At 34.7% G+C, this 27,129-nt stretch overlaps 1 protein-coding gene across 6 annotated transcripts in view; it reads right to left on the reverse strand.

The window, feature by feature from the left end:
* The window catches only part of LOC123544019 (uncharacterized protein DDB_G0290685-like), a 35,934-nt gene extending 24,213 nt beyond the window's left edge, over positions 1-11,721 (reverse strand). For all 6 annotated transcript variants that reach the window (XR_006685057.2, XR_006685054.2, XM_045330083.2 and 3 more), the window contains exons 1-4: positions 11,639-11,721; positions 4,165-4,307; positions 557-2,682; positions 31-143 (exon numbers count right to left, since the gene is read on the reverse strand). Coding sequence is in view for 4 of the 6 variants with exons in the window: in XM_045330083.2 (XP_045186018.2) it covers positions 31-143; positions 557-2,682; positions 4,165-4,300 (2,375 nt within the window). In the remaining 2 variants the exon portion in view is untranslated. The remainder of the gene's footprint in view (positions 1-30; positions 144-556; positions 2,683-4,164; positions 4,308-11,638) is intronic.
* Between the last annotated feature and the right edge of the window lie 15,408 nt (positions 11,722-27,129).

Consider the following 27,129-nt stretch of genomic DNA (forward strand, 5'->3'; position numbering starts at 1 on the left):
AAAAATGTTTTACTATAAAAGCATCATTACCTATCCATCTGCAAATCATTCAATTCGGCCAGGTTGAGATCACACACTTCCAAGTCAGAGACAAAAGCTGGGAAACATCTGGTCACTGCATACAATAGTTTCTCATGTTTTGTCTGAAACACAGCAAAAAACATGTAAAATCATCAATCTAATTTGATATCTAAATCAATTTTCAGATCATCTTAAACTATAAGTTTAGTTTGAACAGTATTCATTTGACATAACGGTTCATGTTTAACACACAAAATACTACAATATAGCAAGAGGAGTGTAGGTAGAGGCAAGCTTTACAAAAAACTTCTATTAATGTATTTCCATGAAAGTTTTGTGGATTGGAAACAATATGCCCCATTGACCTTTTTGAATTTTTTAAATGGCTTATATGAACATTTTAAGCAAATATGCATTTAAATTTTAGTTTTGACAATTTTCATAACATCTAAATGAATGCATTGTTAAATTGTTATTCAAGACGCTTTTATCCTAATACATCCATTTAAACTGGTGAGATAGTTTGAAAATTTACCATATTCCCTAGGTCTGGAGAAGCTTTCTCAATCTCCTCCATCTTGCTGGTAGAAGTGACTGTTTCAAACTGAGGCGGGGCACTAGATTCCTCATCTTCAAAGCCTGCCCAATCATCAGCATCATCAATGTCATCCTTGATCACTGTCTGGGGCTCGGAAAATGCTGCCCAATCACTGGTCTGTTCACTAGCAGTGGGTACACTATCAAAAGTTGCACTGAAATCACCAAAGCCATCACCTGATGGAAGTTCTTTGTCATCTTCCTTTTCAGTAAAACTTGCATTAAAATCTCCAAAGTCATCCTTGTCATCAGCCACTGCAGAGATACTGGAATCTGGCTTGACATCAAAACTTGCATTAAAGTCTCCAAAATCATCTTCATCATCTCCATCATTAAATGAGCTATTTACGTCTTGTTTCTTATCAGAACTTGAGTTAAATTCTTCTTCTGTATGAACTGGTGTTGTACTGAAATCACCAAAGCCATCATTACTGTTTTCAGTACTTTCAGAATTAGATCCATCTTTTACTCTTTTGTTGACTGATTCACTGAAATCACTAAAACCATCATTGTCATCCAAACTCTCATTACAATTATCACTGACAGGCATATTATCTCCTTTTAAATGGGCCTCAGAGGGTTCCATGTCCTCTTCAACATTATCTAATTGTTTAACATTATCTTCAGGTTTTGAATTATCTTCCAAAATACACATGTTATCATTTTCCTTTTGGTAAGTCCTATTTTCATCATGGTTTTCGGACTCTAAAACTGCAACAATATCACTGGCAACATTGGAAGTGACTTCTACTGCACTTTCATTGTTGTTAATCCCATCTTCAACACTAGCATTTTCAGAATCATGGTCAAATGAATGTGCTGCGTTTTCTGTGTTTTTGTCATTTTCGTCCTGGCCATGAACAAATTTGATCTCCTCTTGGCTGAACTGATTACTTATGTTTAAATTTTCTGACTTGTCACTTTTAGTTTCTGATTCTACACTTTTAACGGGAGTGCTTATTTCAATGCTACTAACTGACTCTTCTTTAACAGAATCTTTTTGTTCTTCAGAATTCACAGCACTGCATTTTAAATCTTCTTGAATATTACTTTCTTGGTCCACTAAATTAGAACCATCAGCAATTACACCACTGTCATTTTCACACTTGCATTCAGTTCTATTTACTGAACTTTTTGTATCTTCAACATTGTTTTCAACCTGGTTTGCAAAATTTGTATCTCCAAAGTGAGAACTATTTTCAGCTTCAAACTCGCCTTCATTTCTTACTCCAGCATTACAAGAATCTGCAGTGAGATCTGTCTGACTTATATTTCGACCAAGACCATGACCAGATTCCTGATGAACAACATTTGAGACTGAATGGGAATTTACATCATTAAATGACTTTGTGTCTGAATCCTGACTACATGAATCATCACAATTTGATATCACAACATTAGCACTAATATCCTTCTCACCTTCTCTCATTTCTTCCTCAGTCACTGCACTACCTGATATATGCATATGGTCATCGTCAGGAATGACTTTCGGTGGAATGCACTTAACAGAATCGCCTTGTAATTCATGTTCTCCATTTGAGTCTGAATTGACAATTACATTGACATTTTCCTGAGTTGCTGATGAACCTTCCTTACATGGAACTGAACTCCCTGTATCAGTGTTAGTTTCTGCACATGATCTTTCTGTTTCATCTGCAGTGTTTTCTGAATTATCCAAGTTACATGATGATTCATGTAGTGACTCAGTTTTAGCTGCAATACTACCATTAACAGTGCTTTCTAAGTTGTTTTGTGATCCTGAATGTTCAGTATATTGTATAGGTGACACGTTTGAACTGTACACACCTGAATCTACCAATGGACCATTTACAGTGTGATTATTATTACTTTCTGCATTAACAAAATTAGTTTCTTTATGTTCAGATGTTTTTTGAGAAATGCTAATTGATTCTGGTCTATGATCATTTGGTACAGTTTTATTCACTGAATCTGGCATTTCCTTACTTGAGAATGACCCAAAGTCTGCAAATCCTCCCATGTCGTTTTTGTGTGGTCCCGAGTTGAAATGGTCATGGGACCTAGTGTCCTCATTACTAGGTGTTTCTAAATATAAAGAATATAACAATTATTTATATATAGGAAGTGTAAGTACAGTAGGTATTAGCAAGCTGAAGCTGAAGTGTTTTCCCTGCTTTTTACAATTTTACCTCTTTCTTCTTTAAACTTCTGCAACAGCAATGTCAACAAGAGCTGTCGGAGGACAGCAACGCTCAACTATTCAACAGCCTTGTCGATTGAATGAATACGAAAGTCGAAAAAGGGGCATAATTTAGTAAAAATGCAAAATAGGGTTATGGAACCTGCATAGTGCTTATCAGCTCATGACATTGGACAAGTGTGTGAAGTTTCAATCTATTCCCATTAGTGGGTACTGAGATACCAGCTTTCATATAAGAATTTAACCAAAAACTCCTAAGTCGAAAAAGGGACATAATTTTGTAAAATGCGAAGTTGAGTTATTGACCCTTTGCACTGCAATGTCAAATCATGACAGTGAACAAGTGTGTGAAGTTTCAATCCATTCCCATTAGTGAGTACTGAGATACCAGCTTACATACAAAACCTTAACCAAAAATTTCTAAGTCGAAAAAGGGGCATAATTTTGTAAAAAAGCAAAATAGAGTTATGGAACCTGTGCAGTGTAAGTCAGTTTATCACAGTAAATAAGTGTGTGAAGTTTCAATCCATTCCCACAAGTGGTTACTGAGATACCAGCTTACATACAAAACCTTAACCAAAAATTTCTAAGTCAAAAAAGGGGCATAATTTTGTAAAAACGCAAAATAGAGTTATGGAACCTGTGCAATGTACATGTAAGTCAGTTTATCACAGTGAATAAGTGTGTGAAGTTTCAATCCATTCCCACAAGTGGTTGCTAAGATACCAGCTTACATACAAAAACTTAACCAAATTGGGACGCGGATGCCGACGCATGGGCGAGTCCAATAGCTCTACTATTCTATGAATAGTCGAGCTAAAAATCTGTGTGAATTTCAGTAAGTTACATGTATTTGCACCACAAAAAGTGACTCACTGATATGTTCTGGTAATATTTTGTAATTTTTTTTTAAATGCAAGTGAAAATTATGTGGATTTTAATGGAATTATTAAAGGTAAATTACTTTTTGAAAAGTTCAAAAAGAATGTATTAGTTAATGTATTAAATGTAAATTCCTACTGCAGAGCTTATCAAAAATTTGTTTACAAAACTGAAGTATCAAAGCATAATCGCTTACGTTTCTCGCGAAAATTTCTCATGACAATCTGAAGTAAGTGGAGCTTAAATTATGCCATTGTTTGAGCAAATGCCATAAAATAATTTAGGGCCGGGGCAAAAGAAATAGTTGGTCGAGTTACCAGAATCACAATGTTAATTTGTTTTGATCTTAGTGGAAGGGGGAGCGTTTATCTGGACAAAGATTTTGGGATGGCCGGACAGACTGAAGGACAGGGCAGCAGCTGTATGAGCCCCCCTCCTGAATTTTTTCAGGGAGCACTATAAAGGGTACATTGTTTTGTGCCTACCTGCTGACTGAGCAAAACTGTTGTCACTTGCTGATGTGAATGTTCCAAAATCATCATCATCATCATCCCATTCAAACCCTCCACCCTCATCCATTGGTGGAGGGGATGATGACACCATTGGAATTATGTTAGACATCTCTTACCTAAAATTACAAAATATAACTTCAAATTTTTATTTGATGCATTCATCTTAAAAACTAGAGCTATCACTGAAGGTGATGAATGTACCCCACACACACTGACACAGCACATTGCAATAATTTGACGCACACAAGATTGCTTAATTATGTGGACTGTATGGTAGGAAACTAGATGCCCACAGGCAACATGTCAAGCCCCCCAGCTGTCAAAAGAACTGGGTGTTGCACAAGACACTCTGGCTCACTGTGGCAAACATTTATACCAATTAAAAAAAATTGCAAAAGGTTACAATATAAGTTATTTATAGTAACAAACAAAGGAAAGTAAACCTTAAAAAAAAGTATCTAAGTCCACACAAAAATCATTCTTGTATCTGACCTTTGACCTTAAGTGTGACCTTGACCTTAGACCTAGGGACCTGGTTCTTGCGCATAACACTCCATCTTATAATGGTGAACATTCAGGCCAAGTAACATCAAAATCCCACAATTCAGTAAGAAGAAATGCTCAGGACAAACTCATTCTTCAATTTGACCTTTGACCTCCAACTGTGACCTTGACCTTTGAGATACTGTCATCCTATGAATATAAGACGTACATTTTTTAACCGTAATTCTGGTCTTAAAGAATCGATGCGTCCTATGTATGGGGCTAGAAAAAGACCAAACATTTCCCCCGACTCAAAAATTAAGAAAATCGATCTTTGTTGACACCGCATACCTAAATTTATATTGAAGAGAATTCAAGGGGAGTAAATACCAATGACTCGGGCATAGCTAATAGCCGGTATCGGGACCCGGCGTCTTAAATTACTTTTGTATAAAATGTAAAATTTACAGCTCTCTTAAAATCTTAAGATAAATAAATGCTTCATTAAAATATATTTTACAACAAATTTCTGTAACTGCATGATCATTAAGTTTTTAACAAGACCTGTGTAATACTTTCCCAGCGTGTTTTCACACATTTTGCACTAAAACACTTGAGACTCCAAATCAGGTAGCCCGGAAATCGATAATCTAGCCTTCAAACATAATTTTAATAGTTGTCTAGAATCCTCTTGTTCATAGAGAAATTCACGCCTGAGGCATTACGTATCTTACACCTACTGTCACAATCTGCAAACAATTAACCATTTAATCATACCCGGAGGCAATTGCAAACATGTGCATGCAAGATTTTAGACTGATCCAATATGATCATAGTCGCTGATCCATAATGTCAAAACAATTTGCAAACCAGTCTTAAAATTATGTCATTTTACCGCCATGTGCCAAAGTGTACTTTCACTTTCACTGGCGTCAATATTCATTGAGTGATGAGAGGATGCGGCAGTTTAGTTCTTAAGCAGAGTTTATGCTTTTCAATTTAAATACTTGCACAACATGCAAAAATATCAACAATGATTTACAAAAACCGGCTAGTTCGTAGAAACTATAGCGAATTTCAGACAAACATAAATTCGGATAAGTGATAAGTGGGTATAAGCATTTTCCAGAATTCTGCTAATATTTTTTCGCTGCGTCCTATACACGAGTGCGACCTATATTCGGCCGATTATGGTAGGAACATGGGGTTTGCGCACGACACTCCTTCTCAATGAGGTTAATATTCACGCCAAATATAAACAAGATTGGTCCATACATGTCAAAGTTATGGTCTGGACAAAATCAGAGACGCACGGACGGATGCACGCACATACACCAAAGAGCCAAAAGTGACAACTAAGCCGAGCTCACTGCAAGAGGAATCAACAAAAACAAAGTCCCATAACTCTGCAGAACTTTTTTAGAAAGAACGTAACATGCACCATGCACAAGTAAGGTTGGTACTGATCACTTGTGTGAAGTATATGTGCAATGATTTGGGAAATTAGGTATACACAAGATTGCATAAAATTATGCAGACTCTATGAATATATAGCATAGTAACAAAAACGAAGTAGCATATCTCTGCAGAATATTTATCTAAAAGAACGTAACATGCACCATGCACAACTAAGGTTGGTACTGATCACTTGTGTGAAGTTTTATTAAATTGTGTGCAAGGGTTCGGGAGATTAGGTGCACACAAGACTGCATATGCAGACTGTATGTACTGGTTGGGAACCGTTTTCCGGCCAGGACCAGTTTCCGGACACATGTAATATCCGCTTTATTTCGTTGTTATTCATGTAACTGTTTCATCCAGATCATTTAGATGTTTGTTCTTCATGTCTACAACAAACCACTATTTCATAAGGCTGTATAATGTTTGGGTTTTTGATGATAACTCACCTGCGTTTACAAAAAAACTTTCTGTCTTAACGGGGCATGAAGATAGCATTGCGCATGCGCAGTAGTTCACACATGCCGAGGTATCTAGTGGGGAAGAAATAATCAAACTACATAATGATTGTCTGCTGATAACATGTTTTACTTTTAATTTCACGCTAAAAGAAACGTAAGATGCAGGGCTGTCGATTCTTGCACTAATTTTATTCTATATCTATTGGAATTATCAAGAATTCGTATAAGACAAAATTCGAGTTTTTTATAGTCAACCTAGGTTTGCTTTCGTAGCTGCTATTGAACGTAGGGTTATGTTTCATGTGCAATTTTGAAGAGATGAATGATAAAGAAATGTGTAGAAATAGTTTAATTACTTATTTTGATATCAAATTAACAACAAAACACCGTCAAAATATTTGTCCGAAAACTGGTTTACCTGACGGGAAAAAAAACTTATTTTAGTGACCCCATTTGAGGCCCCATGGAACCAATATTTTACGTCACAACGCGATGCTGATTACAACATCGGATGTGGAAGGAACTGAAGTTTGTGCAGTGTGGGCTTCATTTATGTCAAATATTTTTTTAAGGAATAATGGAGCCGAAATATGAAAATGTGTCCGGAAAATGGTTCCCAACCAGTATACAGTATATCAACAAAAAAACAAAGTCCTGTAACTCTGCAATTTTTTTTCTGAAAGAACCTAACATGTACCATGCACAACTACTGTTGTTACTGAGGACTTGTTTGATAGGAATGATTGTGTCTATGGGCAGACAGACGGACGGACAACCTGCTGAAAAAAGTATACCCTCTTACAACACTTTGTTGATATGGGGGGAAGGTACAAAAATAATTTATTATCGGTTTGTCCGTTGTTAGATCATGCAGTGCAGCTCAGCTTAACTAGTGCAAAAAATTAAAAAATGTCCAGGTCTTTATCCCTCTGATCTTGACCTTTCAGCTAAGATAACTATTGATATCAACAATTTAGATTCTCCTCAAGTGGCACTTAGTCATCATGTAAAGTTTGAAAGCTTTACTTGGTTACTTAAAAGCCTGAGAACAGAAATTAAGTCAGGTCCCTGTAATCTTGACTTTTGAGCTACTTACCAAAAAATCTATAGGGATCTTCCTCTTGTTGCACTTAGTCATTGTAAAGTTTTTAACATTTATGACTAAGTCTGGAAACCACTTTCAGTCATCACATTTGCCTTGACCTATTGTCCCCAAAAACAATAGTTCCAGACCCTCCTCTAATGGTGCCAAGTCAGCAGCAGTTATTATAATTTGTGACCAACAGCCCCAAAAACAAAATTTGGTGATACATGGATAGACAATGCTATTCCATAAGAAAGATGGAAGGACACCATGATTCCATAACTTAAGTTACAAGCCATACAGTGATTAACCTGTAAGCATGTATATTTCTTATTAAGTGGTTTTATCAGACCTGAATCTTCAATGATTTCACCATGACTGATACCCAAATGGATTTTATACAGTCAGTCATTGCATTTAAAGCCTGTTCGGGATGGTCTTAGAGTATGGACCTCCTTTCTCTAAATACAAATTTATGTACATTTTGTATTGTGAATATTTTTTCTTGCAAATAAAAGTATCCAATAAGAATTTAATCATTATTCACCTAAACCTTGAATTAAAATGGTTCACAGATACAAGCATTCATTCAATAAATTACATTATTTTTTGAAACGTAGATTATAACCGAGGAACATCAAATAAATCACAAGGAATCAGTGTCACAAATGGATTTAGACAAAATGGTGCTGTGACAAATCCTTTGTACATAATACTGAGCGAATAACTGAGACAGAAAAATTGCGGTATTTGTTTTCTGCACATTCTGTGTTCATTATGAGATATAACAGGGAAGATTTCACTCTTTCAGTCTTTCTGCTGGAATGTGTTGGGTAAATGAAAATAAAACAATTAAACTGTTCCATGCTGATCAAATTACTGTTAATTAACAACATAAATGTGTGCATGTGCCTTCTCATATGGTAGCTTGTTTTTATCAATTTATTAATGTTTATGTTTTCTGCTGAATTCCAAGCATAAATCATTAAAATGGGTTTAAATCAAAGGGTATGATACATTTGTTTATCTTTTATCAGCATGTTCTGGTGGTTTAAACCTATAGATGTATTGGTCAAAATAATTTGACGTTCTGATTGCTTTATATTTGTGACCGGCAATTTAAATGTCAAACCTTCAAAGGACCAAAATAATGGAAGATAAATAACAGTACACAGTCATGTAAAGTTACTGGTTTTATCGCTTGTGCATATTGGCATGTAGACATCGGGTCATTGGGGTAAGGTAATCTACGATTGGGATAGCAACCAGATCATGATGAATATTATAGAAGAGTGATAACCTAGAATCTATACGTCTTAAATCCAGTCGACGAAGGTTTAGGGAGTGTAGCATATTTGTTACACTAGAAGTACGGCCGTAGTCAGTCTTGATCCAACAGGCGTCTCTCCTTTGGACGCTTTCAATTTGGTCTATCTGGGTTTGGGTGTGGGGCGACCATACCTCGGAGGCATATTCAAGCTGGGGTCGGACTAGAATCTGGTAAGCAATGGTCTTAATGGGTTGCGATTTGACCTTAATGTTTCTTCATAAGAACCCTAGGGTATGGTTAGCATTTTTGGTTGACCTATTTATGTGATTGTCCCATGATAGGTCATTTGAGATATGCACGCCTAGGTATTTAGCTGAGCTGACCGATTCAAGCTGGGCTCCATGTAGGTAATACTGGGTAGGGATAGGATGTTTCCTTCTAGTGGCGTGGATCGATCACTTGACACTTGGAGGGGTTGAACTCCATATCCCACTCCAACTCACTCTTTTCTAGAAGTTTTAGGTCATTTTCGAGAGTGACAGATTGGTCTGCAGATGACAATGTTAGATATATCGCCGTGTCATCTGCAAACAGACGGACTCTGGAACTGATATTTTGTGGGAGGTCATTTATGTAAGCTACATCTACATCATTACGCCAAACTGTCAGACTTGACATTTCTTTGACGGTGCGCAAGGAAAGAGAAAGTGTGAGAAAACTGTAAATAGTGAAAGCTAGAAGTTTGAGTCCCGGTCAAGATTTGGTGCAGATAGTCAAAAGTTAGAACTGTGAAGAAGTATACCCAGTCACTTTTCAGGTCCATCAGGACACGACCAATTTGGCTTCCGTGGCGGTACCAGGGCCCCAAGGCCCGGCCGACATAGCTCGAGTCCATCATATGAACACCTAATTTGTAACTGGGAAGGGTGTCCCCTTAGAAGCTAGGAAGAGCAGGGGACAGATATATTGCTCATATGAAAAAATTATAATTCTAACACGATCCGATTCATTTTCCTATTAAACAAAGAAGGCTGGAAACAGTGAATTATTAAACAACAATTCACTGTTCTGACATCACAACTATTACGTCATAGCGTCAAGCGGTGCGCTGGAAAAGAACCCGATTGAAAACGGGCAAATATTTAATGCATGCCGACAAGGGTGTACTTTAAAGTCCTTGATACAGTGTTAGAATCGAAATAATATATCTCATTTAGTGATTTGCTCTTGAATAAATCACTGTTTGTCGTTCAGATGCGTAGCATTATATCACTTGGGCTGCGCCCTCGTGATATAATTCCTTCGCATCTGAACTCCAAACAGTGATTTATTCAGCGACAAATCACCGATGAGATATATTATTAAATATTTCCTAGGATAGTGTCAAATTAGTTGGACTAACCTACTTATGTACTGTACACGATTAATGTTTACCGTGTCTACACACCAATATGCACAAGTGATAAAACCCATAACTTTACATGACAGTGTACTATCATGATTTATCCTAATTTATTTTGGTTGTTCATTTGAAGTTTGGCAGTGGCTAGAGAACCGGAATCGGTTCCCTAGACAACGAACTTATTCGTCCGGAACCGGTTCTCTAGCCAAAGTACCGTGCATTATTTCTATGCATAAAGCCGCCGAAATTCACTTTGTTTCTTTTGGTAAGTATCATGCATGTTATTATCTTGATTAATTTTACCATTTCAGCAAGCCATGTCCTTTCATTTATTTGTGTTTACTGTGTCTCAGAAAGTGTACTCGCCGCAGACTGTCCGCCATATTGGAATGATAAAATAAACTAGTAAGAAGGAATGCGGAAATCGTCGGCATTGGAGCAAGCCGAAATAAACTTGAAATTTAAACTTAAAAGGTATAATAAAATAAAAGAAACAATATAAACAAATTAAGTAATTTCTGTTAATTTGTACTGATCACGTATCTTTGAACGTGAAATGCCGAGGTGTTACAAACCAGTATTTTAAGTGATTAAAGAATCCGCAGGAAGTTTTAATGGGAATTAAATTTGTTTGTACATCTATAAACATGTATTGACGCTATATTATTTCATATTTAAACCATTTAAACATAGTACATGTTTAAAGCAAATAACATTAAAAAAAACAACAGCAAAGTAGTTTGTACTAGTTTATATCATTCCAATATGGCAGACACGGTATTTGGAGACAGTAAACGCAGATAAATGCAAGGGTATGGTAAAATTAATTAAGATAATAATATGTATGACACTTACCAAGAAAACATGTGGATTTCGGCAGCATTATGCATAGAAATAAAATTCCGGTTCCCTAGCCTATGCACGGTATTTTGCTTAGAGTACCGATTCCGGACGAATAAGTTCGCTGTCTAGGGAACCGATTCCGGTTCTCTAGCCACTGATGTAAGTTTGCCCCATCAAAAATATAAAATAATCTGAACGTTGAATTATTTTGACTACATCTTATGGAAGTGGAATAGAACCAAATTACTGTAGTATATCTGGATCTGTTGCACTGAATATTTTCTACTAGCTAGGCCTACTTCGTACTTGTCAACTTGATCATCCGAGGTCACACCCTCAACATAATAATTAAACAATCAATCAAAGACTAATTTCTAGTTGGCATAACCTTGACTGGCTGAAACATTTACATCTGAAATAGAACAATTCATTTATAATTTAACTACCGCAATGGTTGTCTCCTTTAGATCATATTTTGACAGAAATGTTAATGCCAGATTTTCAGGAAGTGAAACGTTTGAAGAATGTGTATAAAATATAGACGAAATGAATGAAAATATCGTTATCGTCTATAGGTATCAGACTGCCAATAGATTTTCTGCTCAGATTTATTTGATTATTTTATGAAAACTAACGCCTGCTGTTATCGCATATAAAACAATTACAGTATCAGTAAAATTAAACCAATGCCACGAAGTCTCTAATATACATTGTCTTAATGTTTCAAGTGATATGCCTGCGATGGGAAAGCCCTTGGCAGTACATAGCATAGAAGTAGAAGTAGATCATACTTTTGCAAGATACCGTATTACACGCTGATTTAGGTATAAAGGTGAAATTACAAATTTACTGAATGAGACAATACGTATTCCTCTACGTTAACTGACAAAACATATCTAGGGTACGGATCAGCTGGGCCTAAAGTGAAAAAATAAGGTGATTTTCGCGAAGGTAGTGACATGGGTTCGGTTAACCTTACTCATTTGGCTTATCGGGATGACTTATTTTATAAGCTGATATTATTTAGTTGTCTTCCCTCTCAAAAGGCATCACGCTGTCCTGAAACGTCCTATTATTAGGACTAGGGTTCGGTTACTTAATATCTGGACAACTGGAACAAAGGTTGTGTAAAGGTCCGGTAATCAGTATAAAATGTGGTATTTTTATAGTAACTGCTGGGAAGATACTATATTTTTTGTCATTAGGAAGTGTCTATAAGTACGGATCGGCAACTCGATCTAGACAAAACTGTAGAAAATTGTCTTGGAGTAAGGACAACTTTTCAGGTATATTATGACTCAAGTCTTCTATTTTGTTGCAAACGAAGATTGGAGCATTCATTTGGGCTCATGGAGTACATTCAATACCTATGTAATAGAGTTCCGCTTAAACCGGTGCTAGGGGGCGTGAGGGGTGTTGAATTTTCCACTACCTCTTATGAACAGACTCGAGCAATCAAACCGAGTCTGCTATCATATTGTTTGCATGCATTCCAAAGGATTAACTATCACAACAACAATCTTTAATTAAGTGCCGTGTGGCGGCCGTAAAAAACTCTCCCTGTACTTGGATTTCGGTGTTGTTATATTTTCTGGTTCCTTGGGACCATGGAGTACATTCAATATCTATGTTCTAGGGTTACGCTTTTTAAAAGCTGGTGCTAGGGGCGTGAGGGGTGTTGCATTTTCCATTACCTCTCATGAACAGACTCAGTCAAGCTGTATCCGCTATTATTTTGCTTGGTTGCATTCTATGCTTCCAAAGGATCTTCATATAGATTTTATTAAAACATTCGCCTTAAACTTCAGATATATCTGTAGCGGCGAAAGTCCATGTAAAATCAAAGCCTTGAGATGTCTGGTGGTTGCGGGTTTTGCTAGATTTATTTTTCATTTTAAATGCCAATCTGTAAATATACATGTATAAGAAACAAATAATAATGTGCCTCATATCTAAGATATACTCTGCCTGACCTTACATGAACTTACCTTAATTGACAGCTGGAAGTCAGTGATGTAACCATGGGCTGGAATACCTTATCATTGACAGATCTTATATAATCTAAATGGCCAGTGTGAATGGACAGAGGATGACTAAGAACTGCTTGATCATTAATAATTCATCGGCATTGTTCATGAATGGGACTACTTTGTGTAGCACATGAACATCCTTTGGATGTGATTTGGAATCAAATAAAGATGCTACTTGATTGTCAGAAATACATTTAACTTTGGTAGCGGGATAAACCCGCAACCAAAAATGAGAGAAAAACTATTTAAACTTTATTTGGGAGAATTAGACCCATCGATGTTTCGCACGAGTGAAAATATTTTATATAACGTAAAGAAGGAGTCCTTTAATTTATTTAAATTTACGGAAAAAGTATCATAGGTATTTTAGCATTGTAAACGATGTGATAATATTTAATGCATTGTCTTTCTTATAAATATTTTATTTTTAAAATGGTTTTAAAAATGGTCTTTTTTGCATGTACTTTTATCTACAATTAGATACATAGTAAAATATTGATAATTTGCTGATTTTTCTTCCGTTTGACAATGAATAAATAGATTCTTATTTGCGCTTGAAGACGATTGCAAAAGGCTTAGTAATCTATATTCATTTAGCTATTGTTTCATATTAACTTCAGTTTTCCAGGTGAAGAAGAAAATGGTCTTTTTTATGCCATTGGAAGATGAGTATAGTTTTCTTTCGTTATCGGAAAGACTCGAACAGTCTCGTATATTTCCGTCAAGGCTTACGTAGTTCTTTAACGGTAAAGACTTATCATCCGCTTAACTGCACACATGTAAGGATTTAGAAATTACTGCACGCTCCAAAATATGATTTTGTTTACAGCCAATAGTCAATTTTAAACAGCTTTAGGATCGAAATTCAAAACTTCAAAAAGAAGAATTTCGAATTCGCTTCGAATTTGGATCTTGCTCGAAGCTCGAAACTGAAATGTTCAGTGTTTTATTCGAGTCAGCATTGAACTTCGAGTCTGTAGAAAATGGAAATTATAAGGAACTGATTTTGCGCATGAATTAAATTTCGAGCGCGCAAGAAGAAGAAAAAACTTAATAGTTTCAAAACGTTGGAATTTGAGGCGGCATATTTTGGGCAAGTTAGAAGTAGAAGATTGAAATTCAAATTTTCGAAAGGATGATGTTGAATTTTGCTGACATTAAATTTCGAAAAGAAAACCCTTCGGAAATGGAAATTAAAATCAAAAGAAAGCACCGAATGCTCGATATTCAGATTGAAATTTTGACTTTGATTTTCGGGCTTGTTCGACATGTAGTGCTAGATTCGAGCGAACTCGCAAATAAATTGATGCAAGATCGAATTTCAGCTGTTTCAAATGTTAGTTTCACATTCAATCCTAGCTTTAAATTCGATTAATTAAAAAATTCCAACAGGCTTGAAATATGATACCAGGAATGTTCTATTTAGATTTTTTTTAAATTTGAATTTTGATATATCCGATCTGGCAAGATTTTTAATCTTAGGATTATGATCTTGAGCAGATCGCAGTTTCAGTATTACATTGAAATTCTGCTTTTCAAAATTTGAAGTGCAATTCTGGAGCTGGCTCGACACTAATTGCTTGCTCGATATTTGACTTTAAATAAAACCAGTATCAATCTTTGAACAAGCTGTTAATTCAATACAATGTCGAAATACATTGAACTGGCCCGAAATTAAACGCTATTTTGATATAAGACGTTTTTCTATCTTCAGGGATAGCTTGGGATCAAAATTAGGCAAGTTGAATTTCGATCTTCAAGCTGGCATCAGATTCTAAGCTATAGTTGGACATGGCTCACGGCATAACAATAAATGTATAGTTATTTGATTACACACACAACTATTCAGAAACCTTTATTTCATAATCATGATCATCAAACAAAGTATTATAAAAGCGAGCTTCTATCTGATTGTAAGATAGTAGAAATTATTATTGCAAAGTGGTTATTCCGTGTCATTTTTGTGTGTTTCTTGAGAACTATAGCGCTATAAATGTCCTCTGATTAATCCACAAAATAACATTTAGGTTCCGATTAGTTCCAATTTATGTTCTAATTTATCTTTGCAATCACTGTAAATTAGACTTGACAATATTCCTTTAATCCATGTGATTAAAAGTATTAATGTAACTGTATATTGCCGAAGAAGGGGTTTCTGTTAGACAACGACCTAAAATAACGGAATAGACCGAAAACTACCGAACAGTCCCGACAGCCGATTTACATGGCCAAACTTATTATCGGTTCATGTGTTGATTTTCACGATGGGTCTAATTTTCCCATATGTGCTACACATCTTAGAAAGTATCCTAAGCCTTGACAGTGACAATCCTGACCAAAGATAAAAGGTAAGTGTAGATTTCCCGGATGCACATATATCCCAAACACAGCTATAGACCCTTGTACCGCAAAGTAGGTCTACAGCAAAAAGATGCTATAACGGAAAAATATTGTTGACGGATTGCTTCAAAAGGGTTAGGTAAAAGGATCGGGTTTTGAGGGGGTGGGGGGGGGGGGCGGGTTGAGTCGAAAAAAAAGCAGGGATGAATATAAAGCTGCTCGTTCTGACAACATCAAATCAATTGCCTCTATATGATAGATATTTTTCCTTTTAAAATCAGACTTTAACACAATTTATAGATGGTTAAAATGTCATAAAATCTTGTTGGTCTGTAACACCAGATATTTCATTGTATAATAAAAGCTATATGTGTTTCAAAAGATCGGAATATACCCATATAAAGAATCAGCTAACGTGGTTTTGTTTATACTGCACCTTGGTTTTAACCTTTGTATCTGGTCTGGCAGATGTGGACCTTGATTTAATCCAAATACTTAAGTTATGATACTATTTCAGGTATTTATTTTCTGAACTGTGTGCTAGAGTCACCAAATTTGAAACAAGTGTTAATTAGGCGTGTGTGACGATTTTTGTATCGGACCAATAGCCCTTGACGAAATAAAGTAATTGTCCCAAAGTCCCAGTACTGTACAGAAGTATTGATTAGCAAAATAGTAATTAAGTTAGGACCCTTACATTAGATTTTTGACATCATATATGAAATATTGTGACATAAACTCGTCGGTAAAAACTGTAGTCACCAGATTTAACACAAATTTCATGCAAATATCAATGCTTCTGTTTGTTAAAAAGCGTCAAAGTGGGGACCTCTGTATCCTACCGACAGAGTTCTAGTTTGGTATGTGTGGAAGCCTTTATACCTTCCCTGTAAATGCGAAAGAAATGCCTTTGAGACAATGTCGTGACACACTGAGCATGACACCTAGGTTTCCAAATCAAATCAAATGCCAATAGCCAAGCTCCGCATTCTAGCTCGTGATTCATTTATTCCAGCTCTGTATTTTTTGCTCAGCTACATAAAAGTGGACACCGATGGCCGAGCTTGGCACTGCATCTCAGCATTTGCTTTTCACTATATAGATGTGAATGTCGATAGTCATTCTCAGAGCCAACTTCACACACACTTACTGAACGTAGAGTGCGGATCCAGACTATTCTGTATTTAAAGTTGCTTTTCAGACAACAAATGAATTAGCAACTACGTGGTCTATGTTGCATACAGAGACCGAGGAGCTATATGCGAAACAGAGCTTCAGGTATTCCGTGTAAAGCTCCAATATTAATAAGGGAACTATATAAGGAGAATATAGCTCTGCAGGAGCTATTTACGAATATGTGCTCCAAATACAGCTCCAAGAGGAGCTATATCCGAAGGGAATCATAGAGGATGTGACACGGCCATCGGCATCCAATGATGAATGCGGAGGTCAGCTACCGGCACCTGAGGGTTATACTCAATGTGTCACGATATTGTCTATAAGACATAGCTTTTTCGCATTTACAGAAAATGACACAACGGTTAGGAAGTTTAAGTTACCGTTGTAGATGCAACATCGCGTGTAACTGCAAGCGGGCTCGACAAAAAATCGAAAATCAACTGGCTACAATTCCCATCGAAGATTGTCTCATCCCTCTAACAAGGCAAACACGCAATTATCATCCACTGACTTACAGGTTAATCTATGCAAATACTCTTAGTTCCCAAGGACTATAGTGCTATGGAATAATCTTAAACCTGACTTTCCCTTTCTTCAAATCCTTGAGCAGGTCAATACTGCTGTTAGCAACATTGAACGTACTTCATCATAACATTTCTTTTCACCCCTGTTTTTATCCTTTAATCTCTAACACACCTTCATTTTCCTTTTATTTGGCCCGATTTTCTTTTAATTTTTTTACCAATAATCTTTGTAGCTTGACGCTATATCCCTGTAAAGGTTAGACAGTAATGAAAGATACATAGATAGGAAAAGCAATAAGTTTTAAGGAAGTTCTACGATACATTCTTTTCTATTCAACAGGCCACCTTCTTTAAATAAATAACACATATCAAACATTAAACCTGATCTTCTAAACCACTCCGTTGAAAATCAATAGACTAGGCTAAATTAAATTGCATATGTTCAATGTAATCATTTAATAATGATTTAGATTAATAATATAACTAGTTATCGCCTCTATGAAATAAAATACCATGAATGTAAAAATGTAGACTTCCCTCAGTGTGAAGTAAACAGTCTTTCGGTGTATTTAATGTTTAATCATATCAATTATTCTGAAGAGTTTAAATTCATTCAATTTGGATATCATGGCATATTTCAGTTGTGCATCGTTTTACTTGTTTGTACGAATGGAAATATTTTTGTTTCTCTGTTGTGTAATATTTGCAAATGGAACTGAAATAGAATTTGATGCAACTTTTAAGCTTTTCAAAATAGTATTAAATGTTACATTCGTCCTAGCGCAAACTATTTTAATAATTTTCAAGTTGAAATCTTTACAATTTTTGTTTTGGCAAATATTTGTTTTCTTATTTTTCATTGCCTTCTCAGGCGTTTTTCTGTATGACTTTATTGTGAAAGATTTTGAGGAAAACAAAAGTGGGTTACTTGTGTTAATTTCGCTGAATGTATGGTTCGTGTATTACTCTTATACTTATTTATATGATCGAAAGGTGAAACAGCCAACACGAATATATACATTTACAGGAAGTCATTTGCTTTCAAGAGAAGTGCTATTGTTACTTTTATTTTCCCTTATATATATAACATACCTACTTTGGAAACCAGTTTCACACATATTCTATTGGTACTGCGTGGCGTTTGTTTGGATAATACCTAAAACATTTCAGTCAAGGATTAAAAATGATACCTCGATCTGTGCAAACATGATACATAACACCTTTTTTTCCAGCTTCACACTAGTTTATTTCTTTATAACGTATCAACTGAGCCTAATGCTGGCGTTTTTGTGCATTTATTTAAACAATATCACATACATATCGTTTAAACACATTGAAGTTTTACAAGAGTACATTGATCTCGTCAGGAAATTCACAAAACAATCAACCGTAAGAAAGCTTGTACTTAAACAGCTTCGGAAAGATTTACCTCGCTTTATGTGGAAAACAACAATCTACAAAGTGATAAAAATTCTAAGAGCCAACTATCTTTGTTGTGTGCTTTTCACCAATGAAGGTGTAGATATGTTCGCAAGAGCTTTAAAAGAAACGTATATATCCAATGATGAATTAGAAAATATCATTAAGTGTATCGATACAATAAAATTACAGGTTGAATACGACTTGGCAAATCATTTATCAGAAAGCAGTTTGTCAAGTAGCAATAAATTTGCACAAAATGATAAAGCAATGTTTGTGATGAGTTTGTATGTTTGGTTGTTCGGACTCTATTTCTTTTGCACAATTCCTTTGCATGTTTTATACATTGGTCTTGATAACCTGTGTATATGGAAGTGTATAAAATCCGCCGATGTTTTGAATGTAAATTATCAAGTTATATTACCATATGTCAATGTGGTGTTCTCAATTGCTGTGATGTCAGAGGCTGTTTTCCTCTGTAAATATATAGTCATAAAATTGAACAACATTAAACGTAAAACTGGATTGTCTGAAATAATCAAACGACTTGTGAAACTGCTTCTTTGTGGTGTTGTGTTTTTCTTTGCATTTCATCTGTTCTTTGAAAACGCTTTCGAACAAAATACACCAACATATAGGCCGCTGGTAGAATACGCATCATCATGCATAAATCGAGCAAGTCATCCGCACCATCTGATAGAAAATGGAAAACATTTTACCGTGATTTCTCAGTACACTGGAGAAGATGTCGAATTAAGTTGTAGTTTTCCTTTAGGTTATAAAGAAAAGAGAATCAACCCACAAATAAAATGGACTTTTAATGGTGAAACAATAGATTCCACGTCAAAAACATACCGGGTATCAACATGGGCTAGTGCTGCTGATGAACAAACATCTGATCTAACAATTTCATACTTACGAGATTCAAATTACGGAGTTTATCAATGTGTTATTACTATGAAACAAGCCCCGGTGATTTTCTAAATGAAATTTCTTTAACCGAATTCCATTTGCGCAAACCTGAAAAGCAAACATTCTTATGTGAAATTCCTGTTGGAAGATACGCAGTTCTTTCAGTATTTGATTTCGAAACCATCTTAAATACAGACATTTCATTTACCTACACTGTAAATAATGTTGAAATCGACGAAATTTGCGTGGACGTGCCATCTTGCTCCATCTGGGATTATATTAACAAGTATTTCCATACAAGGACCAGACAGAATCCTTTAGAAATACAAGGGTATAAAAATCGGCGTAAATATTTGTTTGTGTATTCCTGTGCATGTAGTCAGTTATATGGCATACACAAAGTTTCTATTATGAGAGATTTTTTTAACACAACCAGCAACGAAATTGAATGGGATATTTTTGATCATCCTTTGACTTTGTATGTCTATCCAGAAGGGTCGGGTTTAAATTCCCTACCTGAACATGTTCTTCATGGACAGCTCTTGTATTTTATGAGTCAAGCATACGAACAGCCAGTCAGGCTTGTTGAAAATTTAATGTTTCTAATAACCCTGATGTTTATTACAGTACTACCAATTTTGCTATTTGTATTATACGTTTATTATATTTCATATGAGACAAACACTTTAGAACATTATGTTCATCTTTTTCAACCGATTTCTGTTTTGCAATCCAACCTTAATTTCGGATTTGACATATTTATGTCTTACTCTGTAGTAGACTATGAATTCGCAAAAGATAAAATATTGCCATATTTGGAAAAGAACTGTAGTTTAAAAGTTTGCTTTCCTGACAGAGATTTATCCTATGCTGCCGGTGTTTCAAATTATCGCATCATCGTAAACGCAACTGAAAGTAGTGCTAAATTTATAATAATTCTCTCAAAGGATTATGTTGAAGATCACAACTGCAATGAATTAGAGTTTCAAGCATGCATCCTTCCGCTGATGAGATCACTGGATCGTCAAAGGAAAGATTTAATAATAATAAGACTAGATGCTGAAATTGTACTTCCGCAACAGCTGGAGTATGACTCAAATGTTTATGTGATTGACTGGACTGCAGTAAATGATGAAAAATATAAGCTAAACAAACTGAAAACAAGGCTCAAAATGAAATAGTTTCCTCTCGGCTGCATTATAACTGAAAACAGTTCTAGGCTTGACAGACTTCCCTAATATGGACAGTATCAGAAACAGATACACGAGATATGTAAGATGTTACTTTTGTATACATGTATAGTTATGTAAATATTGTAACACAGTGCTATATAACGTCATCCCGCTATAGATATAAAATTACTATAATGTTTTAGTTTGTAACTTCTCTGTGAACCATGCAATAAACATATTTAACAAAAGTATTGAACAGTCATCATCGTCCACGTATGTGAAATATTGCTACTGCACAACTTGAGCAGATGCCAAATAAAGTCATAAATACATTTCACTTTGTAGCTTACTTTTATCCATTCCAAGAAGAGAAGCAATTTCAGTTTTGAAAAGCCGTCATGGTCTTTTCTGATAGATTATGTTCACATCGGATTAGTCAAATACTTACAAAAAAGATATACAGTAGATGGGGTCTCTCAGAAAAGACAATTACGAAATTGAAACTGAAAGTAGTTTATTTGATAAAAAGCCAATTTCTATACAATGACATATTCAGTGGCGTTGTACATAAACAAAAGTTAAAATATTGATGGTAAAATATAGATATCCGCATAAAATTAAAACCTAAAATGGACATAACTCCTACTGCTACCGCATACAACTCTCAATAATATAGATATATTCCATTACTGACATTAAGCTTAATAACGGCGGGTATACATAACGACTACAATTATAGTTTTTAGCTTGACTTTTCGAAGAAAAAGTAGAGCTATTGCACTCGCCCCGGCGTCGGCGTTAATTAAAGTTTTTGATAAAGTCAAATATCTCTGTTACTATCAAAGCTATTGACTTGAAACTTAAAATAGTTATTTACTATCAAAGTCTACACCAGGAGAAACAATCCCCATAACTCTATTTTGAATTTTGACAGAATTATGCCCCTTTTTAACTTAGAAATTTTGGTTAAAGTTTTTGATAAAGTCAAATATCTCTGTTACTATCAAAGCTATTGACTTGAAACTTAAAATACTTATTTATCATCAAAGTCTACACCAGGAGAAACAATCCCTATAACTCTGGTTTGAATTTTGACAGAATTATGCCCCTTTTTAACTTAGAATTTAAAAAAAAATAATTGATAAAGTCAAATATCTCTGTTACTATTAAAGCTTTTTATTTGAAACTCAAAATAGTTGTTTACAGTCACAGTCTACACCAGGAGACACAATTCCCATAACTCTGATTATAATTTTGACAGAATTATGCCCCTTTTTAACTTAGTATTTTTGGTTAAAGATTTCGATAAAGTCAAATATCTCTGTTACTATCAAAGCTTTTGACTTGAAACTTAAAATGCTTATTTACCATCACAGTCTACACCAGGAGACACAATCTCCATAACTCTGATTTAAATTTTGACAGAATTATGCCCCTTTTTAACTTAGAATTTTTTGTTAAAAGTCAAATATTTCTGTTACTATTAAAGCTTTTGACTTGAGACTCTAAATAGTTATTTACTATTAAAGTCTACACCAGGAGACACAATTCCCATAACTCTGATTATAATTTTGACAGAGTTATGTCCCTTTTTAACTTGGACTTTTTTTACTGGCAAAGCTCTAATTCAGAGTCAAGCACTGAGAAAAGTCAAGCGCGCTGTCTTACGGACAGCTCTTGTTAAATATATGTTTGCCCAGGACAAGAATGCATTCAGTCAACTGACCGTGTGCTCAAGGAAAGAACAAAGCAAAGACTTAATATAAGTCCAACAGAAAAAGTCCCATTCGAAGAAAGCAACCGCCCAAACCGCTCAAACCAGTCCGGCCTTAGTTCTATTCCGAAAATCAGGGAACAACATCTGAACGGGAATGGTCCTGGTAAACGAAATAACGGCAACTGTGGAAGATATTTTCCGATGGAAAGCTTTTTTTTTCAAATTGAATCCTTTGAAAATAGTACCACGAGACAGACATCGTCACACTAAAGTTCGGTAACAGTTAACTAAAAAATAGTCCCTGCTGAAAAGCAATTACATTTATGCATTTTGGTCAATGCATTATTTATTACGACAGACTTCACATTTGAGCACAATATAACGGTTGTTACTTGTATTATATCTTGAACTGATACTTATCTCTCACCCTCCCGCTAGGAATTTTTCTACATTATTATTTTTTGAAGTATATAGCTAGAGGTATCTTTTAAGGAATTTTGCTAATCTATACGTTACCGTTTTAAAATATGTCTACAGAAAATACTGGCAATATTGTTCGTCATATATGGTTATCTTGTTAAAGATTTTATGAATTAGCAAAACAGCAATCTGTAAGTGCCGTGTGGCGGCTGTAAAAAGTCTCCCCGTACTTGGATTCAGTGTTTTTATACGTTCTAGTCCTTTGGGATAATGGAGTTCATGCAACTGGTGTGTAATAGAGTTCCGCTTAAGCCGGTGCTATGGGACGTGAGAGGTGTTGCATATTTCATTGCCTCTCATAGATTTAAGTTTCATTTAAATGTAATTATAAATGTGATTTTAATAATTAGCACAGTCTCTTGTAATTCTAATTTTAGAATGGCTTTGTATTAATTTTGGTATAGTCATTTTATGATTCTACCATTGTATACAAAGATGAGACTATAATAAACTATGAGTTGAGTTGCGTTTCATGAACAGACTCAATCAAACCAACCGAGTCTGCTATTTTTCTGCTTGGTTGCATTCTTTGCTTCCAGAGGATCTTTTTTTATAGATTTCATTAATATGTCATGTATATAGAGAAAGTATACAGGTGTATATATATTCACAAAAAGTACCACTTGTATGTTTCGAATTTATACTAACAGATGTACGTTACCAAAATATTGTTGTTAAGTTATTATACTATTTAAATGTGTATTTCGTTTGGAACTTCAAGTTCTACTCAATAATTTTCATAAAGTATATAGTTGGAAGTCACATGGTCACTGAAGGAAGTCTGCTGTCTGGCAGTCAAATTCTTTTTTCTTTACAATCTATTTTATACGTTACCTGTTCATGTAAATTACTGACTGGCAATATTGTTCATCATGATTTGTTTATTGTAATATATATAGAAAAGAATGTACAATGTATACCTGAACATCAACAATACATCTTATGGGTATGTAGTTTACAATACAAACTTTGCGTTACCAAAGAAAAAATGAAGTAGTTAAGTTATTGGATTATAATTGAATTTTAACTGAATATTTTGTTAAATGTTTTATATCAAAATTGTAAAGAGGTAGTTGTTATATCAGATTAGACTTTACAAAGATTTTTGTCAATCTATATCTAAAGTATTAAAAGAGAAATAAACTGATGATGTATAATCGTCAGGATAAGTTATAATTTGTTGAGTCACAATTTTTCACACTTTATCATATTTAAAAGAAGTCAATAATCTATAGGAATGTCGCAAAATGCTTTGTTCAAATAGGTAGGTGTAAATATGTATGAAATATATAGAAAAAAAGAAAATACATAGCTCTAGACATAGCAGAAACAACATTTCTTGGATATCAGGTTATTTTATATCTGTCTGTACATATCCCAGAGTTACTGTTGAACAATTTTTGAATAAATGCAAAACTTCAATTGAAAGCAGGTATTTATGATAAGTTATACATTATAGAACATGCTCAATTTATCCGCACACATCTATCATCGGCAATCCTAGAATTCAGAATGATATTCGCACATTTTTGGAATGTTCACGCATCATAGCATCGCACTTAAGGATATACTAAGCAGAGAGGGAGTGTCTTACTTTAACATGGTTTTGTTCCACATTTTCAAGAAAAAACATGCTATGTAGCATACCAAAATGAAAAGAAAAGATTAAGCTATACCATAGTACAATTAAAAAAAATTCTATGTATCAAGATTCTGTTAAGAAAGCAAAATATGTAAAACTCTACTTTTATCTTCAAACATATTCAAATTTCTCATCAGTATTTGAAATGAGCCAAAATTTTGTGTGCAGTGCGGGAGTCCCATAAACTACCGAAGTATATCACAAATGTTCTCTAAATTACTAGGAAAATAAGGTTACCCAGAAATCAGTTATTTTTGGGTCTTCAATTCCTTCCTAACTGAATTAAAAGTGATGTATGTCAACAATGGGTTAATTAATTACAAAACTTTTATAGACCATCTTTCAAAGACAGCCAATTTTAAACCAATTTTCTATATGAATACAAGAACTGAATCACTTAAACACTTCACCAAGTTGTAAATTGCTGTTCTGATAAAAAAAGACGAAAATGTATTTATGAATTTTATCCTTAGGTTCCTTCTTCATCAAAGACTGAACTTCCTTATGTTTTTGCCAACGAGTCAGACTACTTTATTCTTTAATTTCGTGTATTAATAGCCAAAATCACACATATAATTTTGGAAACATAAAAGCAATAATATCCCAATTATACTTACTCTGGAGCCTTGGATGACCACATTATGATTAATCAGATTCAGGAAACAAAATGCTAAGCTGATAGTCCAGAAATACTGTGACTAAATTTATAGCCTTGCTGTTCTTTTAAGAAAGGTATTACAGAGAACACAAACTTAAAATGCAATTTCATCAAATAAAGGATTTTCATTATATAAAATTCAAATTTTGGCATCTGATAGAGGAAACTTAAACATGATGAATTTAAATAAAATAAAAACAAACAAAAAAGTTAGAAAAATGCCAATTCACTCCTTAGTGTGTCCTCAACAAATTTTATTGTTGTTTACTTTTAAAAAGTACAAAAATGAACAGTTCCATATTAAATACATCTAAAAACTGGAACAAATGTAATGACATTAGTCCGGACATGCCCAGTCACTCAGATTAACTGATCTTACAGGAAGCAATTTCAAATCTTAAATTGAAACTCTGGGGTAAAAAAATTGTGTAGATTATGGACCTCTGTTAACCTTATTTGAGAGTTAATATAATTCAAAATAGATATTCTGGATTCTCTCAATTGTTAGTGTTTTATTATATTTATCCATAAGGATTATAAATATTTTATTTTCTATTTTGATGACTTATTATACAGTTAAAAAAGAATCTAATCACCCATATTTTACTTGCGAGTAAATATTTTCCATGCGTATACATGCATATCATTTGTTTTTTTTGCGATTGTAACTTCAAAATGGTCACTTGTAAGCTAATATCATATAAGTTATTAAAGTAATTGCTAATTAAATAAATACCTAAAAGTATCCTTTCAATTGCAGGTATTGCTTATTGTATAATATCCTAAGCAGAACTTCCTGCATAATTACCAAAACTTTGTGTACATGGAAGTTCAATGAAAATGTCCCTTGAACTTTTCGGAAAATTGTCAGAAGTCAGATTCGAATTTCAATTTCAAAAAGAAATAATCACGGAAGTCGACGCACGTTCATGGAAAAACGCATGTGGGGGAAATCTATGGAAAGACCAACTTTCCATGGATTTTCATGGACTTTAAAAAAACCAAAAAGAAAGAAAAAAAAACCAAAAAAAAAAAAAACCATCAACAACATTTTTTAATCCTGGCAGGAATACCTTTTAACGTGTAAAACTGGTGAAAATGGGGTCGAAGTTCATCCTAAGGAACACCTTACTGTACACAAGTAGAAAGGGGCACATCAATAATTCTGCACTGTTTTGGCATCAGTACAAGACTACAAATATAGTAAGATCCCCTGTTAAAGAGGTGCTAATTGTAAAAGTGAGTTTAGTTTAGGAAATGCTTGATACTGTTTTGTCTGACAGTGGTACAGGCTACAAGAGGCGCATTCTAAAAGCTCAGAACTTTTTTCAAAGCAAAAGAGACCGAGCTTTTACTGAACATGATTATTGCTTTTGTTGGAATAGGGAACCGGGAAACGCCTTACTAGGTCTATACATCACTGCTCAGTCTGGTGAATTCTGTAATAGCATGGAAAGCCTTGTTTGTGAAAACTATGGACTTGCGGATACAGTGGCATCAACAAACTAAAACACGGCATGCTTCCGGGAAGATATGCAGGTCATGTTGCAAAAGTTATAAGCATGTATAATGGTACGGACAAAAGCTTCTTGTCACCGTACCGATCTTCAGTTTAAATGCTTGTAAAAGATGTGAAGTTCTTGCTTAGCGAGATGATCAGCATAATTTATACTATAACGAAGCAAACAGTGATTGAGGACACTGATGACAGAAACTATCAAACGGATTGATCCCACATTCAACAGAAGTTTTTAGTATGTGGTTGACTACTGAAGCTTGTTACAGTGAAGTTTTAAATTGTTTACGTTACACCCTAATCATTTACAACCGCAGAAAATATATTCTTGCATACCAGACGGGGATT

Source organism: Mercenaria mercenaria, chromosome 1 (assembly GCF_021730395.1).
Source record: "Mercenaria mercenaria strain notata chromosome 1, MADL_Memer_1, whole genome shotgun sequence".
NCBI lineage: Eukaryota > Metazoa > Mollusca > Bivalvia > Venerida > Veneridae > Mercenaria > Mercenaria mercenaria.